General features: G+C 32.6%; 1 protein-coding gene and 1 long non-coding RNA gene across 6 annotated transcripts in view; one reads left to right on the top strand and one right to left on the bottom strand.

The window, feature by feature from the left end:
- slc30a2 (solute carrier family 30 member 2) overlaps positions 1 to 19560 on the top strand; it is a 27612-nt gene extending 8052 nt beyond the window's left edge. The window contains exons 3-9 of one of the 5 annotated variants that reach the window (XM_009294893.4): positions 3794 to 3940; positions 6218 to 6371; positions 8259 to 8478; positions 10467 to 10572; positions 11330 to 11464; positions 13564 to 13725; positions 19040 to 19560. In XM_009294893.4, the coding sequence (XP_009293168.1) occupies positions 3794 to 3940; positions 6218 to 6371; positions 8259 to 8478; positions 10467 to 10572; positions 11330 to 11464; positions 13564 to 13709 (908 nt within the window). In that variant the 3' untranslated portion in view covers positions 13710 to 13725; positions 19040 to 19560. Of the gene's footprint in view, positions 1 to 3793; positions 3941 to 6217; positions 6372 to 8258; positions 8479 to 10466; positions 10573 to 11329; positions 11465 to 13563; positions 17806 to 19039 lie in introns of those variants that run through there. The other 4 variants (XM_073932870.1, XM_073932869.1, NM_001045020.1 and 1 more) reach the window with 4 other exon arrangements.
- Positions 3633 to 20232, bottom strand: LOC141379402 (uncharacterized). The gene is made up of 4 exons (XR_012396002.1): positions 18893 to 20232; positions 11286 to 11446; positions 6342 to 6389; positions 3633 to 3976 (listed from the first exon to the last, which is right to left on the bottom strand). It is a non-coding gene; the product is annotated as an uncharacterized lncRNA (long non-coding RNA).

The following is a 20232-nucleotide window of genomic DNA, read 5'->3' as shown; positions in this document are numbered from 1 at the left end:
AAAGCTAATCTATATGAGTACTGTTAACTTACTTAATCTACATTGAAATAATGAGGTACTCAATTAACTCATTACCTTCACTGAGTTCAAAACTCTTTTTAAATGAGTAGAATTAACTTTCAGTAAATTTTGAGTTGAATACACTCATTTCATTCGATAAAGTCGACTGTTGGGTTTTATGGTGTAGCTAGTTTTTCCCCATTAAATTAATTTTGCTGGACATCGATTGGATCCATTTATCATTCAAATGTCCAACATTTTAGGAGGTGCACAAGTTCAGATTAAAATAATGACAATATATGACAATCTTCAAGCTTCATGATTTAATGCTATTCAGCATTTCTTTATAAGACATTAACTTTAATTTGACATCCAATAGAACATATATATTTAATTAACTATTAAATAAAACCTGTGCTGTTCCTATATGTCAATTATACATTTTGCTGCTCCAGAAAAATGTATTTCCCTCAAACATCTGAGATTTTAGACTGAAGTATGATATTTTGTACAGATTATATTTAGTTTTTTATATAAGTATATAATTATTTAATTATCTAGCTCTGAGAAAAATGATGGGCTATTCAAAGGATGTGCAACTCAATGCCTCTATATAATTATTAATCACTGGTCTCTGCCTTTATCATATTATTGCCAATCTGCTAAATAGCTTTAAATTCATCCAATAAAGGCCAATAAATACATCAGAGGGCGAATACATAGTAAGTACACGTGTTACAAGAACACCTTATATACTTACATACTTATTATTACTAATAAAGCTACCAAAAAACAACACTATAGTGTTTATTAAAATTATGAGTTGGCATAAAAGCTGCATATCTTCTCATAAATATAATAGGCTATAATTAAAGTATATCAAAGTTGAGACAATGTTTTTTCACAGAGTATAACTACTTACTTAGTTACTCCCAGGGCTATTTATATCAAAGTTGATATTTAGCCACGCCATATTGGTGTTTTGTAACATGACTTTATGAGGTGGGTTGTTAGCCCATTGCTCAACCTCCAACCTGGAGGACCTGGACATACACACATACACTACGGAAAATTTAGCTTATTCAATTCACCTACAGCACATTTCTTTGAACTGTGGGGGAAACCCTTGCGAACATGGAAAGAACATGCAAACTCCACACAGAAATGTCAGCGACTATCTTGCTGTGAGGCGACTGCACCAGCGTGTTGCCCCAAGTATAACTACTGTATAATAAATATGTCAATGTCAGACATTTCTTTTGCTTTGTGCTTAGTTTCTCGCCTCGCAATAAATGCTCTCAGTGCATTTTACAACTAAGTAAATGACAGATTAAACAATTCATCATTGTAGCACAAAATTGCTTAAAAATTGCTGGATCACCACCGGTCCTTGACACCATCCATTTTATGTAATAAGCAGGTTTTTCTGTGCTTTGTTCAGCGAATACAGCTTCTTTTTGTTCAAGTCAGCATTAAAATTCAAGTACAACACTTGAAAATAATTATGAGTCACTCTCTCTGTCAAACTACAAAAGATTTATGCTGTTTGAACTGATATCACAAAAGTTTTCTTTATGTTTTAATGAGTATAAAAGAAATAAATAAAATGAATGAATAATGGTCATGTGAAGGGTCTGTGGTGGTACAATCTTACATTTTTCAAGTAAGGAGTCTGTATAGGTTATGTTTTAAAAAATTAATGGTTTCATGAAGACCTTTTTATTGCACAATAGGTTCTTCATAGTTCTTAAAGTGATAGTTCACCTAAAAATGAATATTCTGTCATCATTCTATCAACCTTGACTTGTTCCAAACTAGTTTGAGTTTTTGAGTTTTGTTCAGTTGAATGAAAAGGATTAATTGAAGTATGTTAAAGGAGCATCCATTGACTTCCATAGCAGGAAAAACAAATATTATGGATGTCGATGATTATCAGTTTTTACATTTTTTTCCAAACCAGTTTGAGCATTTTTGTTCTGTTGAAGAAAAAAAAAAAAGGTACATTGAATAACACTGGAAACCAACCATGAACTTCCATAGTATTTGCTATTAATGTCAATGGTTAATGTCAATGGTTACCAGGTTCCAAAAATCTTCAAAATATCTTCATTTGGGTAAAAAACAAAACAAAACCTTGTTTGAAACAAATCAAGGATAAGTAAATGATGACAGAATTGTTGGGTGTACTATCCTGGGGTGCGTTTCCCAAAACCATAGTTAGCAAACTAAGGTCGCAAGTTTTGTCGTTGCAAACATAGTTTGTTGATTTGATGTTTTTCAAATCCGTCGATCCAACGAACATTCGCAAACTGCATCGCAAACTTGAGGACCCGCAGCTACAGCTCTGAAGCTGTCGCTAAAAACATAGTTCCTGGCTGTGTTCTATTCCCCATTAACCTCCCTTTGCCCTATTCATTTAGAACATTCTAACATTCAAAGTTGGAATTATTAAAAATAAAAAAAGCATTAAAGTCATCTCTCTTAAATGTAATTTGCTTCCAAACTATTTTTACAATAAAGTTTTAGCGATCTTCATGTTTACATTTGTGCTCCCTTATACCTTGCTATATAGGTAACATATTATTTAAAAGCGGAATTTATGTCACGTCTCCAAAGCTTGAGAAAACAAAAAGCACACTTTGATTCTTTTAATTTATAGTGGGTTATTTATTAAATATCTGTACTGTATATGACATGGGCCTGGTTAGAACATTTCTGCGGTGGTGTACATGTCTCAAATTGTGAAAGTAGGCTTTTCAAAACAAATTAAAAATAAATAAGCAACATCCTATTTAATAATAATAATAATCATAATTATTATTATCATCATCATCATTAATATTGTTAAAAGTATGTTTTTTCATTTCTAATAAATAATAAATATTACATTTCATTTCTTAATAAATAGCCTCATTATTTATTTATTTATTTATATGATTTATATATGATATTAGAATGCGTGTTAGCTTTTGTAAGTGATATGTTTTAGAATAAAATATGTAATGTTCAACTTCTCAATAATATTAGTAAAGCAAACATAGGTCCTATGTGCCATTTACATATATTTCAGTTAATATGGAAAGCGAGTGCATGTTTTTACCAAATCTAATATTGGATTTTATTTTAAATGTGTGTGCATGAAAAACAATATAATTTGCACAAAGAAATTATGGGCTTTTCTCTAAAGAAGTTGTTACTCCACCTCGTTTACAGCATCATTATGGGAGTTTTACGCTATAACTAACGTGGTTCAAGCGATGGATCTGCGACAGAAAAACTACGGGTTTTGGGAAACACTCATCACTACATAGTTTTTTTTCCCAAACAATGCATCGTACTATGATAGTTCAGCCGCGAGTTACGTCGTTGTTTGCACCCATGTTAAGATTATTCAAGAGTTCTGCAGACTAGGACTATGAGGGGGATTGAAACGTTCCATGGATATTAAAAGTTTACCTGTTAATATCCATGTAACACTGAAAATTCCCCTAAGGTTATTTATAGTTGAACAAGATTATAGATTATTAAATTACAAGATTAATTTGCATTAATGGATCCATGAATAACATTTTATCATCCATGTAACATTTATATTTATCAAAACATTTTAGATTTTACAAATATTCTTCAAACTGTAAAGAAAGCATTTTATTTTTTTGTTATTTTAAAAACTTTGTGCAACCAGAAAATGCTCTTCTATGGCATTGCTGCAGAACCCACTTTGGAACCTGTTTTTATGAGTGCTGGTCTAATAGTTACTTGGTTCTTCTTCTCTGTTGATGTGGTGATGCAGGTGGTTATCTAGCACACAGTCTGGCCATTATGACCGATGCAGCCCACCTTCTGACAGATTTTGGCAGTATGATGGTCAGTCTCTTCTCCTTGTGGATCTCCTCAAGACCACCCACCAAGATCATGAACTTCGGCTGGCACAGATCAGGCGAGTTCAGCCAAGCGTATCAGGAAACTTCAAGTCCTGCCAAATAAACATGACATAAACTGTAAAATACGCTGTGTTGTCGAAACCCAATGTTGGGTCAAACATGGACCAATTCAATCATTTTAATAAAAATTTTAATTTATAATTAACTGAAACGATTAACAAAACATTGAGTTTGTCCATATTTGACCCATCGTTAGGTTAAGACCAGTGTACGAATTATACATTGACCATCAAGTGAGTCAAATGTTTTGGTAGTGTTTGTGTAATACATCCTTCAGTCATTTATGTATTTATTTAAATTACATCTAATTTATTAATTAAACATATTTAAGTTTTCAGTGTTTTGAGGGATATTTAGTGTATTCTGACCTACGGTATCCTCTGATTAGCTGTTTTAGAGGTTACTGTAGGTCAAACTAAAATATGAATCTAACTTGACTTTCAGACTATATGTAAAAACAAACACCTATTTTACAAGAAAACATAGACTGATTAACACAATTATGCATTCCATGAACCATAATAGGGGTGGTCAAATGTATATTTATGTTATCTATTATTTTAATTATAAACATTATTATTTAAAATACAGATCAGAGCAAACAATTTTTTCATTATTAAAGGGCTGACCCCCATACATCTTGTTTTCATTTCTTTCAGGGGGTATCAAGCATTATTAGGGGGCTTAATAACCCAAATCCCCCTGAAATTTGCACCCTGGTTACAACAACCCAGCATTTTTTGATGTTGAGGTTGATTTTGATGTTGAAAACTGTAAAATAAAAAATTATCACCCTTATGTTGATCCATATCTTTAGACACAAGAAAAAATGCTTGGTTGTTGTCACCCAATATTGGGTGGGTCAAATATGGACAAACCTAACCGATTGGTTAATGTAGTTAAAGTGTAATTTAAAAAATAATTAACCCAATGCTAGTTTTGTTCATATTTGTCTCAACATTTTTCATTTATTTTCTATGTACAATTGAAGTGAGAATTATTAGCACCCCCGAATTATTAGCCCCCGTTTATTTTTTTCCCAATTTCTGTTTAAAGGAGAAAAGATTTTTTTCAACATATTTCTAAACATAATAGTTTAAGTAACTCATTTCTAATAACTGATTTATTTTCTCTTTGCCATGATGACAGTAAATAATATTTTACTAGATATTTTTTAAGACAATTCTATACTTCTTATGCTAAAAGTGACATTTAAAGGCTTAACTAGGTTAATTAAGTTAATTAGGCAGGATAGGGTAATTAGGAAAGTTATTGTATATCGATGGTTTGTTCTGTAGACTATGGAAGTAAAAAAAATATAGCTTAAAAGGCTAACAATTTTCACCTTAAAATGTTTTCTAAAAAAATTAAAAACTACTTTTATTCTAGCCAAAATAAAACAAATAAGACTTTCTCAAAAATAAAAAATATTATAAGACATACTGTGAAATTGTCTTTGCTCTCTTAAACATAATTTGTGAAATATTTAAAAAAGAAAAAAACATTTTTCAAATGGGCTAATAATTCTGACTTCAACTATATGTAACCAGGGTTTAAAAATGATGGCAGATGTGGGTTCAAATAAACTGTTACGTGTAACAATTTCACACCTCTAGGCAATTTGACATTTTGGTAACTCTTCGGTTTAATAACCCAAATCCCCCTGTAATTTGCACCCTGGTTACAACAACCCAGCATTTTTTAGAGTGTGCATCTTTGATCTTTGATCATCTTCAGATGTGGTTCCAAATATGTTCCCATCATTTACTACTTATTACCTGCCTACTATTAAGATATAAACTTTTATTAGCACCTATAAAGTATGATCTTATTTTACATCCCTAATCATCCTACACAATAAATTAAAAAGTAGCAAATTTAGTAGTTTATAAAGCTAAATGTCTTAGTTTATGTGTTAATAGCCTGAACTGTACATTAAAATAAAATGTGACCAAAATTTTAAAACAAATGTAATGGCAAGTAGAAGTTCTGATTGACAAGTACCTTAAGAACCTGGTAACCAAACTGAAAGGACTTCATCCTTTCTAATCATTACTGGAATAGTTTTAAAACAAACTGATCTATCAAGATCCATCAACAACATAAACACATCAAAAATGTATCCATTTAATTTATGTGCCATATTCTACATCTTTTAAAGTTATAAGAATAAATTTGGGTGAAGTGATTGAAATGCAATTGTTTGTTGTTTTTTTTAATGTACAAATTTGCTACATCCAACTTTAATACCAGTCTATATTCATCTCCTGCAGAGATTCTGGGAGCCCTGATATCTGTAATGTCCATCTGGATCGTGACTGGTGTGTTGGTGTATCTTGCCATTGAGAGGATAGTGAAAAATGATTATGAAATCGAAGGCCGTGTGATGCTTCTCACCTCAGGATGTGCAGTCGTGGTCAACATCATGTAAGAAAACAGACTTTCCTAAAAAATAAAATAAAAAAAATATTAATTGACTAGAAGTGGTAATGACTAGAAGTTTCCAGCAAATATGTTTCAATTAAATAACTATAGCATTTGTGGCTGTAAACTTTGTAGTTTAACTAATATAACTTTACAAGTTGTTTAATTTACATTACTTACATCAGGGGTGACCAACCCAGTTCCTGGAGGTCTATCTTCCTGCAGATTTCAGTTCAACCCATATCAAACACACCTGCCTGTAATTATCAACTACTTTTCAGGTCCTAATTAATTGGTTCAGGTGTGTTTGATTAGGGTTGGAGCTGAATTCTGCAAGAAGCTAGATCTCCAGGAGCAGGGTTGGGCACCCCTGACTTACATAATACTGGCTCAAAACAGCAATAAGTTTCTTTTTTTTTTTGTTAAAGTGAGTAAATCTCCATTGCCTTAAAAGTGACTAGTTGACTTTAATAAAAAATAAAGTAAACCTGTTAACAGTGAGTGACTTAAGTTATTTTTATAATTAGGCACACAGTTCATTTACTTAATATTAAGACAAGAAGTTTACTTACTTTTTTTAGTCAACTAATCGCGTTAAAAGCAACAGTTTTACTCACTTTTTCTAAAGCAAAGTCAACTAATAAATTTTATTAGTGTATGACATTTCTCTGAAACATGGTTATCCTTTGTACAGTGTAGTTTGTAGAGACCTTTTTCTTACTGCATGGAGGGCGCCATAGTGACCAGTGCCTTAATTCGGTAGGGTGCTTAGAACTTTCGTTAAGAATTGTCATCAGCCAGAGCAGCATTTCTCCACTGGGTGTCAATATTGTTTTCAATGGCTTACAGCGTGTTTTTGTCACGCAAAACTTGAATTTTTAAAACTTGAACTTGAAAGTTAAAGCCATTATACTTCTGTCAGATGCGGTTCAAGTGCAAGAAATAAACGTTCCAAATGTGCTCTTTATACGCATCAAGCTGCCGACCCGAAGTTCAAAGCATCCTCCTTTCGCATAAATGCAAAGGATTAAATATTTATACAAAATATACAGCTGGGAAAATAAGTGTTGAACACGTCATGTTTTTTCCTGGAAATAATATTTTTTAAAGTTGCTGTTGATGGAATTAAACCAGACTTGGGTAAAAACCCAAACAATACAAACAAAAACAATAAAACAAAAAACAAAACCTCCTCTATCAAATCTGATCTATAATTTTAATTTTATATTTGATTGAAGTCAGGTGATTGGCTGAGTCATTCGACAGCTTGATTTTCTTTCTCTGAAAACATTTGAGGGTTTCCTTGGCTGTGTTTTGGATCATTGTCTTGCTATAATGTCCACCCTGGTTTCATCTTCATCATCCTGCTAATGTAGATGTTGAACTGAAGCAGCTAATATTATTTTACAATGATGAAAGGCAGAGGGTTGCTGAAAAACTACCGAGAGATTTTAGCTGCTGTCTGGGCCTTCACTGCCTTTCTACACCTCCCTATCTTCATGTGTTCAATACTTTTTCTCTGCGTCATTTTATTATGCATTTTATTACGCATAACATAATTTGTGTACTATTTAGATTAGCTTTCTCTTGATATATGGATTGCTTTTGGTTGTTATCAACATTCGAGGGCAATTTCAAGTCAACGGCACCTTTAGAAATATGTTTTCTGGGCAAATAGGTGATGTGTTCCTTACTTATAATCCTCGCTGTATATTCCGTTACCATTAACCCTCTTATTTTTAAAACCAACCCTGTTTATACAAACTGGAGAAATAAAATGTAAAAATCAAATCAAATGCACAGTCCCACAAGATTTTTAAACAATATACCACGACAAACATCGATTGATTTGATCCGCATCTGTGCATTATTATTGTTTTAATTTTGCAGAATGGCCTACATTCTGCACCACTCCACAACCTTCCACAGTCACGGGTCAGGCTACCACAAGATTGATGAGAGCGGGATGAGTCCTGTGGGCCACGGTCACTCGCACAGCCTCCTGGGGAATCATGGCAACACCAGCGTCAGAGCGGCTTTTATTCATGTGTTGGGGGATCTTCTGCAGAGCTTTGGAGTGATGGTGGCTGCTATTATAATCTACTTCAGGGTAAATCAACACGCATAGAGAATCACTATATAAATTCTTATATACTTCATAAAAACTTCTATATTTTGTTGTTGTATATGGTTTACTTTAGAGGCTCTCTCCATATAATAATATATAATAAAGAATTGTCCTTTAAAGAATGCGTTTTATTTTAGTTTTTTTTCAAAATAACAAACATTTTAATTGCTGTAACTCATAGGTCTCAACTCAATTCCAAGAGGGCCGCAGCTCTGCTTTGCTCCAACTCTATCAAACACAGCTGATTTATATGATCGGGGTGCTAAAAATAGTCTTCATCACCTTTATTAGTTGGATCAGCTGTGTTTGATCAGGGTTAGAGCAAAACTGTGCAGAGCTGCGGCCCCCCAGGAATTGAGTTTGAGACCTATGCTGTAACTAAAAATCAGGGTTCTTCCACCAAATATTGAGTTCTTAACTTCTGAATTTAAAATATTATTATAAATATTATATATGATATATATTCAATGGAATAATAATAATAAACATGTATAAAAAACATGACAACATTTTAGTCTTTTTATGCAATAAAATGCTCTAAATGGGAACATTTATGGTTTAAATTTAGAATAAATGTCACCACTAAGACTAAAACAACCCAGGCAGTGTTTTATGTGATATTAAGTCGTCTCAATAGTTTCCATATCGTGATGTACATTATTTGTACCTGTTTTTTATTTATTGTTAATATTATGAAATGTTTCACTGGAGACTGGAGTAATGACTGCTTAAAATTCAGGTTTCCCATTGCAGTAATACATTTTCATATATCATTTATATAATATTAAGTGCTGGGCAAAGATCAATCACGATTAATAACATCCAAAATAAATGTTTGTTTGTTTGACGCAATGGGCCCTATCATACACATGGCGCAATAAGGCACAAGACGTGTTTCCACGACGTGTTGCTAGTTTCAGACCAACGCAACCCTAATTTTCCCATTCTCTGCCATGTTGTTTAGATAGCAGATTCATTTGCGCCACTTTGTAGACTCATGGGTGTTCTGGTCTGGAAATGAGGTGAGTTAGGGCGCATTGTTGGTGCGTTGCTATTTTGAGGAACTAAAATAGACTGCACAATAGACCAGCTGAAAGCAGGTTTAAGGTCCAGCGCAGAGCATGTCATTTGTATGCCTCACTTACACATTGCTTTAAACACGCAGTATGAAGAGCAATACGCAAATATCGTTACAAATGAAAAAGAATGAAAATTTAATGGATTAAAATATTACAAAAATGATTATTTTCTATAAATATAAAAACACTACCTCCATTTCTTCTTCACCTCGGAGGCTTTTTACAGTTTATTCATGACAACTTGCTTTTGTATAATGTAATTATTATTAGTAGTATTATCTATAATATGCAAATTTATATTTGTTTTATCAAAAACAAGCTTAGATTTGTCCACCTGCCGGGTTTTGGATCATATGGGGTTTAAGAATAGAACGTGTGTTTGGATATAACTCAAGCTTTTTGGCCACACTTCGTTATTATTGTTCATTTATTCATTTTCTGGAAACTAAAACTGAATTTAGAAATAGTTTTGAAACAAATTTTTGTGCTTAACAAACAAATTAATTATAGGCTAATGCATGTCTTCAATGGAGAGCGTACAACACCGTTTCCTTATCCATGAAAGAGAGAAAGTGAAGGTAAAGGCCAAATGGAGGAGACTTGTTAAACATAAAAATACTTCTTTGTGTTCAAAAATAGCAAAAAAAAAATAGTTTAGTAAATATAAGTTCATAAATTTATTTATTTATTTTTAACTTTAATTAAATTACCTTGATAAGAAAGAAAGCCCAGATTTCTTTCAAAAAGTGCATTAGCATAGGTTGTTACTTCTATTTCTGGAGCCTAATTCAATTTGACACTTTTTAGAGAAGCATCTGATTTTGTTCTTTAATGCATCAGTGCCTCCTGTTCTCTCTCTCTCGTTCTTTCTCTCTCCACCTTCTAACGCAGCCAGAATACAAAATAGCCGATCCCATTTGCACTTTCCTCTTTTCTGTGTTCGTCCTGGCCACCACCCTCACCATCCTAAGAGACGTCTTCCGCATTCTCATGGAGGGTAATATTCATATTTATTCATTTAGTTTATTACATTTCTAAAGCATGCATACAATTCCAGTGTATGTTTAAGATGCATAATGCACTTTAGGGCAAGACACTGCAGGTCAACATGGTAAAATATAATAACTAACTAATCTTTCTCATCATACTTCCTTAATTGAATGAAAAAATACACATAAAAGAAAATTGGAATCATTTTTTTCATATTACAACTTTACTAAAATACTATTTAAATATGCAAATGAGGGAATGTTTCATTAAATAAGCACTAATTTGCATACATTAACAAGCATCTGAAGATTAGTTATACAAACAAATATATTGACATGAAAGTTTTTTTTCCAGAGGTGATTATATTTTGTTGATCACTCCATTATTCAGAAAATACTGTGAACATAAAAACAAAAATAATTTTTCAAAATTAAGAAAATGAAAAAATCCTTCCGTAAAAACCTTTAGAACCTATAATAATATGTAATTACTCCAAGTGGAGATTTAGTTTAAGCTTTTTTCCATTATCACTGGATCTACAGACACAAAGTGATCAAATGTGACAAAAGTAACACTCAAAAGTGCAATCTGTATATTTACTTTACATTAGACTGAAAAAACAAGTCACCAAATTTGAAAGGCAGTGTCTCGCCTTAAACATGAAGTGAATTTCAGATGATTTTTACTTAAAGTTTATTCTAGGAAAAAAACTGTACTCACATAAGCATTAAATTGCTCAGCTGGTTTCGGTGTTCTGTGTTCAGGGGCGCCTAAAGGAATCCAGTTTAATTCAGTGAAGGAGGTGTTGCTGTCTCTGAAGGCGGTGAAGGCCATGCACAGTCTGCATCTGTGGGCTCTCACTCTTAGCCAGAGTCTGCTATCTGTTCACATAGCCATCGGTCAGTTTATACAAAACAAAACAATTACACTGTTTTTCTTTTATTGTTCATTTACCTCCTTGTTTATAACAAATTATTAATATTATTCATCTAAATCTTCAAGATCATTTTTGGATGAAAAGCCTTTTTTGTACCCCAATTATTACTGATGCAATTAAGACAATGTCATTTGGTATTAAATTATTTATTTGATTATTTTACTGTATTTTTTGTATGAAATGCAACATTACTTAGATTTCTTATTAGGATCAAATATTTAGCATTTCATTATGATGGGTTAAAAAGATTAAACCTTGACATTGCAATGCATTTCTTGTCATAGGGATGTATAATGTCAATTATGAATTATTTTTGACCATGTCATGTTAAATGGAAACTTTTTTTTGGCTAATGTCTTTAGAATAACGTTGCTTGAATATCAGTTGGTGTCTTCCTATTTATAAGCATTATATATTAATATTTACATGAAACTAATATCATGGTTTTACAGTCATATTCTTAATGAAAATTTTACAATTATTTTTGACTAAGTAGTTTGTATTGCAACTAATCTTTGTTTGAATTTTTTTTAGATATTTTGTTGGGTTCGTGTAATAAGTCAGGCTAATATAATTTTGCATCAGCATTATATTTCATTTTAATAGTTTCAAACTTTGCATTTTAATCTTTATTTATTATCATACATATTATCCATGCTCATCCATGGACATATTTTGTAAATTTACTACTGTTCCTATTATACATTCAATCCAATTCAAATCATCTTTATTTCTATAGCACCTTTTACAATGTAGATTGTATCAAATCAGCTTAACATAGATGGAAGTTTTAGTAAATCAAAACCCCTTCAGTCCGGTTTTCATAGTTAAAGTACAATTTAGTTCAGTTCAGTGTAATATAAATGTCACTGCTGAAAGTCTAAACAAAAGTTGACATAGATCACACTTTATTTTGATGGTCGGTTTGTTGAATTTAAGTTGCATTGTATCTACATGCCAACTAATTCTCATTAGATTTTAAGTATACTGTTAGATTGGGGTTAAGGTTGGGATTAGGGTAAGTTGACATGTACTTGCAGAGTTTTTTAAAGTCAGTTAAGTGCCTGTTGAAGGAGCAGTATCAACAGATATTAAGAAGACAGTCTAATAATACTCAAATGGACCATTAAAAAAAAGTGTTATCGTAATATATATTTTTAAAATATAATAATTCAGAAGGTTTTGATTTGCTCTCATTAAATATTTACTTTGTATAGCTTTTATTTTACATTCTTCAGTGATACAAAACACAGACGTTTCAGCACAATGCCTTCCCCAGTGTGTGACACAATCCTTTCACTCCAGCCCTCAATAAAAACAATCTAATTTTCATTTCAAAATACTGTAATTAACCACACAAGAATTATTTACCTTCACCTTTACAAACATTATTTTAAAGGAAAATAACATAAATTATCATCATTCACTGATTCATGTCTACATTACAGTATATTGAAATGAAAATGGGATTGTCTTCAACTATTGGGTGGCCATCTAACTAATGACGTAATGTGATTGACTGTGGGATAAAAGGCTGGAGTGAAAGGATTGTGTCACACACCGAGGAATGCATTGTGCCGAAAAGGTCTATGTTCTGTATCACTGAAGAATGTAAAAAAAAAAAAGCTGTACAAAGTAAATTATTTAATGAGTGCGAATTACAACCCTTTGAATAATATGATTGACAAGATTAACGCAGTGCAAGCTTTATTACTGAAAATATGATCATTTAAATATACTATTTTAATATATATTAATTTAAAGTTGATTATCCTCTATATAGACTTTTTTAATTACAGATTTGGCTAAATATTATATGCATAAATCTAAAAGAAAAAAAAAGAACTAGTTTTGTGGTCAAAGGTCAAAAATATGTAAACAACATGAAAGTAAATAATTCTGTTTCCAACTATTTTCAAATAATAATGAAAAAAGATTTTATCCACAAATGGTCCTTAAAAATAAATCTAAATCCTTCTATATTTCACGTTTAACTGTTTTAATATAATGCTGTAAGAAATATAAGGCCATTTAAACCCAGCATCATCTATTTTATTTTAGAGGAGAACGCAGACCCTCAGAGTGTCTTAAAGGAAGCCACTGAACTCCTCCAGACCAAATTCGGCTTCTACAGCACAACCATTCAAGTGGAGCCTTACAGCGAGGACATGATCCACTGCACCCAGTGCCAGGACCCCATGGACTAAATTCTGCAGCACACCGGTGAGACGAGGCTGCCTCCAAAACATGTATGCACACCTATTAAAGCTTCATTGAGGGTCCAAGCCAGAAATGGAAACACTGTGCAAATGCATCATTTACATATCATAATGAACATGCATATGCCAAATACATTTCTACCAAGACCATTAAAAAAGAGAGATTTCACACTGTGCCATCTCAAAAAAGTGCATTGGTTTAGGAGAGAAATAGCTTTAAAATGAAGTAGTGATGTTTAGCTTCACATACAGTACTGTTTACAGAGAGAAACCATGCTGTGTCCTCCTAGTCCTTAATTATTGGCATTCTTGGTAGATATGAAGAAAGAAGGCAAATGTGCTCAAAATGTTACAAATAACTGTAAAAAGATGCTTGAGTTTATTTTTGGATGAGAGGGCTTTTTTCTTGAAATGCTTTCAAATTTTTAAATGGTAATGTCAGAAGATTTTCTGTGATTCTGGGAGATTTATTTGGCTACTTGAATCGTTCTCCTGACAGTGTTTAGACATGATAAACGTCTCTTTCCAGGGTAATTCATAACATTTCCAGTTGACTGGAATTTCTTAAATAACATGTCATTATGGTTTTTAAAGGATCATAATTTTGTAATGGAGTCCGCTACAATAGGTTTGGGTGAGAATATAAGTTAAACATTGTCATTTTACCAGAATATGCTTTTTATATTAGAATCAGTCTGCAATGATTTTGATATGGTTCATTTGAAGCAATTCTGAGCTTAAAATCTGTAAACCACGGCCATAAGCCAACTCTGCTCTGATTGGTCAACTGGCCAATCTGTTTTGATTGGTCTTTCTGTATCTATTCCATGTCTGAAGTGCTGTTTAGACTATTGTGTTTTCATTTTAAATGGCATAGATTTTGTTACGTTCCGCCTGACATCCACACTACTGCATCTTCGAACTTTGAAAACAGTAAATTAAAAACACTGTAGACCCTGTCCTAGTTCAGAAAAACTCATGCCCTGCTTCATATATAGACTGAAATGCAATCTTTTGAATATGCAGGCAGGGATTATGCAAATATGCTACATTGATCATGTTGACCTACATGGGTAGCAGGTAAAAGATTTTATTTAGTCGATTCAGAGCTAACTCTTCCTTATAAGATACCTTTTTTTTTTTTTTTTTGTAAATGATGCATTTTTTGATTAGCAATTAACATTTTGAGCAACAGATAAAGCGGTTAAACAATAAAGACATTTTTAAACAGCCCTCTATCCTCATATTCACCAAGAGTGTCAATATTAATGTAAAAATGAGGGCTGAAAGCATCACCGTGAGCCTTTTATTGGGACTTTGCAAGCTTTTGCTTGTCTGGCTGGCATCATACATTATAGCAGATGTGTACTGTAATTGCCTGTCCGTGGACTTGGGAGGGTAAAAGATGGGTATTGATGTGACTTCCTTAAAAACAATTAGAATGGGGTTTATTATGCTCCAGCAAGCATCAGCACGGTCCTCAAATCGATGTGAATGTCCGCCAAACTGAGCCGTGCTGTTGTAGGACTTAAAAAGAGATTCTGCTCAACTGTAATTATGGATTTTGTTGCAGATCTCACACTAATGTCTTGTCTCAAGGTACAATACTGTTTGTGAAAGCAAGTGGGTGATTAACTCTGTGACGGTGAATGGGCTGTTTTGTTTTTTAAAGCTTGGCTTTATGCGTCTTTTAAAGAACAGAGGAGACTCAATGACAGAAGAATGAAGCCACAAGGAGATTTTAAAGGTGAAGTGTGCAATTCTACATATTTGCTCTTGATCAGTTTCAAGTGCATAGATCAGTGCAAGTAACTTTTTTTTGGTTAATATTCAAATAAATTTATTTCAGCATTCAATGATTTTCCTTCTGCTTATTCCCTTATTTATCAGGGGTCGTCACAGCAGAATGAGCCACCTTAATTCTAGCAGTCTTAATAAATCAATCAAATGCATAAATATCTGTTGTAAGATGTTAAGCAAATATTTGGCCATGTTCAAAATATTATTAGTATTAATAAAGTATGTACACTACTAAATGTAAAGTCTGGTGTCAGTGAAACGTAAATAAAAGAAATTCATTGTTTTATTGAGCAAGAATGCATACATTTGATAAATTAAAATGCATAAATGTGATAATTTTATTCATTTTGAACATTTACCAAAACATGATTATATTTGGGGGGGGGGGGGGGGGGGGGGGGTTGGGGACGTTATATTCAAAAGGGTCCTAATTTAAAAAACAACAACAACACAATACTTTTGATAGTAACAAATCACCACCATAGAATGATAAGGTTCTAGCTGACATTTTTGTGAAAATTGAGTTATTCACATTTTCTTATTAAATGACAACTTATTTACATTATGTGATGTTTTTTATAAGTTCTTTACATTTTAAGACTTCTTATTTAAAAAACAAAAAAGTTTTATCTACAAAGTCGAACTCTAGCCTGCATTTGACCAAATTGACCAAAAAGAAACACTAAATCAACTTTTATTAGACTTTGGAAATCTGTATTTAATCAAAGAAACAGGATGGAACCGTGGGTAATTAATCAATGTGAAGAGTACTTCGTTTTTTTCATTAGAAACATCATAGATGTTCAGTATGACCCCCTCCCGACACTCGAGGGAGATTAACCCGAAAGTTGTGGTGGTAAAGTCAACTAAAATCACTACTACTGCACCACACAAAATTGAGAAGAAACCTAAAACTGAAAAGATGTGTGTAAAATAAATATGATGATTTGAAAGCATTTTTTAACATTGAAATAAAATGTTAAACTTGACATTGTTGAAAACGAAACAGTTATTAAAAAAATGTAATATAATGTGAAATATTTTTATTTATGTATATATATAGTCAGTGAAACATGTTTCCGTGTTTATTAAACTCATTTGCTCATTGTCTGTTTTCTTTTAAAGTCCTAAAATTTGATATTAAGCCTTAAAGGGAAATACTTAATTTAATTCATGGGACATAGTTCAATAAAAAAGTTCAATAGTTCATATAAAGGATAAAATTCAATAAATATTACCATATTAATTACATAAAATTAACAGCTGCACTGGATAAAATATTTAGCATAGCCTTGTATGCTTAATTTGATCAAGAAAAAAATCATCCTAAAACATTAAATAAATGTTATAAATAGCAAAAATGTTACTTTCTCAATCATCAGCATATTGTTACAACACCAATTTCTATATTTTGTGATTGTATTTCTTAATAAATAGTCCTTCAATTAACGATCTGCCAGATAGAACCTTATAATTCCAAGCGAAAAATGACTTTTCAGAATGAGAAGTTTCTATCTGCATTTGTCCTGTTTGTTTTACCCCAATTTGTAAATGTGAGAAAATTTTGATAATTTACATTTAGAGTACATTTAAGGTCTCTGTCATGTTAATGTGTGAAAGAGAACTGTTACACACATATTGTTTGCTGTATGGAATGCCAAAACTTTGAAGCTCAATATCTCAAAATCATTCAGAATGCAGATAGAACCTTATCAGCATGTTAGATTGTTTTTCTGAAGGAACATACTACACCAAAGAAGAGATGAAGAAAGATGCAAATTTTACATTTAATAGTATTTAAGTGAATGATTTAATAAAATATTCTATTGGTTTTATAAAATATATTTAAGACTTGTGAAAATGTAATGTTTTTTAGATCAAGAAAATGTAATGAAGGTAGAACAATATGTCAGTATATTCATATTAAAATCCAATTGCAACACACAAGTTTAAATTTGGGCAGCATGGTGGCTCAGTGGGTAGCTCAATCGCCTAACAGCAAGAAGGTCGCTGGTTCGAGCCCCTGTTGAGTCAGTTGGCATTTCTGTGTGGAGTTTGCATGTTCTCCCCATGTTCACGTGGGTTTCCTCTGGGTTTCCCCCAAAAGTCCAAAAACATGTGATTTAGGTGAATTGGGTAAGCTAAATTGTCCATAGTGTATGTGTCTGAATGAGAGTGTATGGATGCTTCGATGTGTAAAACATATTATGGATATGTTTTCGGTTCATTCCACTGTGGCAACCTCACATTAATAACGGTACTAAGACAAAAAAAAAAAAAAGAATGAATGAACGGTTTAAAATTTTACAAATTAAAAAATGGTTAGTAAAAGGTTTCCAGCACTGAATAAAAAAATTAAAAAGGTAGTTTTTAGGCTTTTTATCTCAGACTATGCATGTTATAATGTCAGAACTATAACCCTGCAATTGGACCTTCTTTTCTCTGAATTTCAGGTTTACATATCCCCATTCTAAACTTTATAAAACTAATTTATACAGGGTAATTCAAAAAGACTACCACAACTTTCAGGTTGATCTCACTCGAGTGTCTGGAGGGGGTCATACTGAACATCTATAAACTTGTTTTCTACAAAAAAACAAAACTTTAAGTACTCTTCACATTAATTAATTATCCACGGTTCCATCATGTTTCTTTGATTAAATACAGATTTCCAAAGTTGTGGTATTCTTTTTGAATCACCCTGTATAACTTTATATCTCACAATTAGATTCTGCAAGATCCAAAATCAGAATTGTGAATTATAAACTCACAAATGCAAGAAATAGTCTTTCCCCTCCAAACAGTCCTGACTATTGCAAGTTCATATCTTGAAATTGTGGGAAAAAAGTTCATTATAATTAGTTTGCAGTAGTGGAACTGGGTTTTCATATAAATAACCAAACCAGCACACAAATTTAATATATGTAGTTATATTTATCATTATAGATTTAAAATAAAATCCTAAAAAAAATTGATATATAACTGTTTGTATATATTGCACAGCAAAACCATAACATACAGTATAATCTAGTAGTCTATTTTAAACCTTGTCATGTGTTTGAATAACAGCAGAAAAGGATTGGGAGGAATATTTGTCTGGACTCACTTTGCATTTACAGTTCAAAAAAGTATTTTTGATGATGGCTCAGTGGTTAGCACTGTCGCCTTCCAGCAAGAAAGTCGCTGGTTCGAATCCCAGGTGGACCAGTTGGCATTTCTGTGTGTAGTTTGCATGTTCTCTCCGTGTTCGTGTGGGTTTCCTCCAGGTGCTCAAGTTTCCCCCACAGTCGAAAGACATGCGCTATAGGCTAATAATTCTTCAACTGTACATTATCTGGTGCATTTAGTGGCACAGAAATTACACACTTCACCTTTCCTGGATACTGTTGTGGGTCACTCTGGTTTGTCGAAGTCAGTCCTCCGTCCATACGCTCATGTCTTCAGGCTCTGTCCAGCTGTGGTCTGCAATAAGAAATATCAAACAGATTAGCCTCCAGACACTTTTTTTTTTTGCACAGGATTTCCATCTCTGACCTCGGTGCCACCGCCACACTGCCGCAATGACTCTTTGACATTCCAGCAAGTGGTGCAACACGTTTCTCATGTCTCTGCAGTCTGAGGTCACGGCAGTAATGCATAATAACCACGCACATGGTTTCTGAATGTCTTTTTAAAACCTCTATCCATTTTCACAGCAGTTTTGATGTTTATTTTGGTAATTATTGGAGCCCCTTAAACGTGCACTAATGTTTATTTGCATTAAATGTGAGATTTTATATAAACAGAAATGCTGAATTTATTTAAGACTAATATAAATCACACTTGACAGATAACTATTGTGTTTTCAAGCTTGCGTGTATTGTTAACATGTAGCCATTGTGATCTGTTGTGATGTTGTGAAAGAGTTTTAAGGGTTTGCTTGCATGGTTGCTTTGTGTAGTTTTGTTTACATCACTGTGATTTTGACGATCTTAACTGATCAACCCAAGGACCTCGCAGTCTCACTGAATGACCTTCATTAAAGTCTATATTTTGTCTATTTGTTTTGATAAAATGAATATATATATTTTAAATGTGAATATCACAGTCATTTATAAAAAAAAAGAGAAAGCGAACAAATGATAATATGAAAGGACCAATGCATAAGTAGTATATTTTTGATAATGTTGGTTGGTGTGCCAAAGCTCTGTATTGAAATTTGAACGTTTAGAGAGAGCGCAGTGACCTACAGTAAAGTAAAAGGTGATTTATTGTGTTAAGTCAGAGGGTCATTCCTGTTATGCTTACATTTTGAAATATCTTTGGGATTAACAAACTTTCAGAAATTTGCTGAATTTCTTGCAAACTCAAAATCTCTCTGTACACACACAGGCGCACAGCTATCTTCGTGGGGACTTTCCATACACCTAATGATTTTTATAATGTACAGACTGTGTTTTCTATCCCTAACTCTCACAGGAAACAATCAGCATCTTTACATTATCAAAATACTTATAATCAGTTTGATTTATGAGCTGTTTTTCTCATCAAGGTAACAAAAAATGTCCCAAGGTCCAAATTTCCTGGTATTGCTATACTTGTGGGGTCATTTGGCCCCCACAAAGTAAGGAATACAAAGTACACACATTTGTAAAGCAATCTATGTGAAGAGTTATATAATTATTTATATAATCTACAGTTGGTTAATTTAGATATTGCCCAAACTCTACCC

Source organism: Danio rerio, chromosome 20 (genome assembly GCF_049306965.1).
Source record: "Danio rerio strain Tuebingen ecotype United States chromosome 20, GRCz12tu, whole genome shotgun sequence".
In the NCBI taxonomy this organism is placed as follows: Eukaryota; Metazoa; Chordata; class Actinopteri; order Cypriniformes; family Danionidae; genus Danio; species Danio rerio.
Note: the sequence above shows the minus strand (reverse complement) of the source record. Positions and strands in the feature narration are given on the sequence as shown.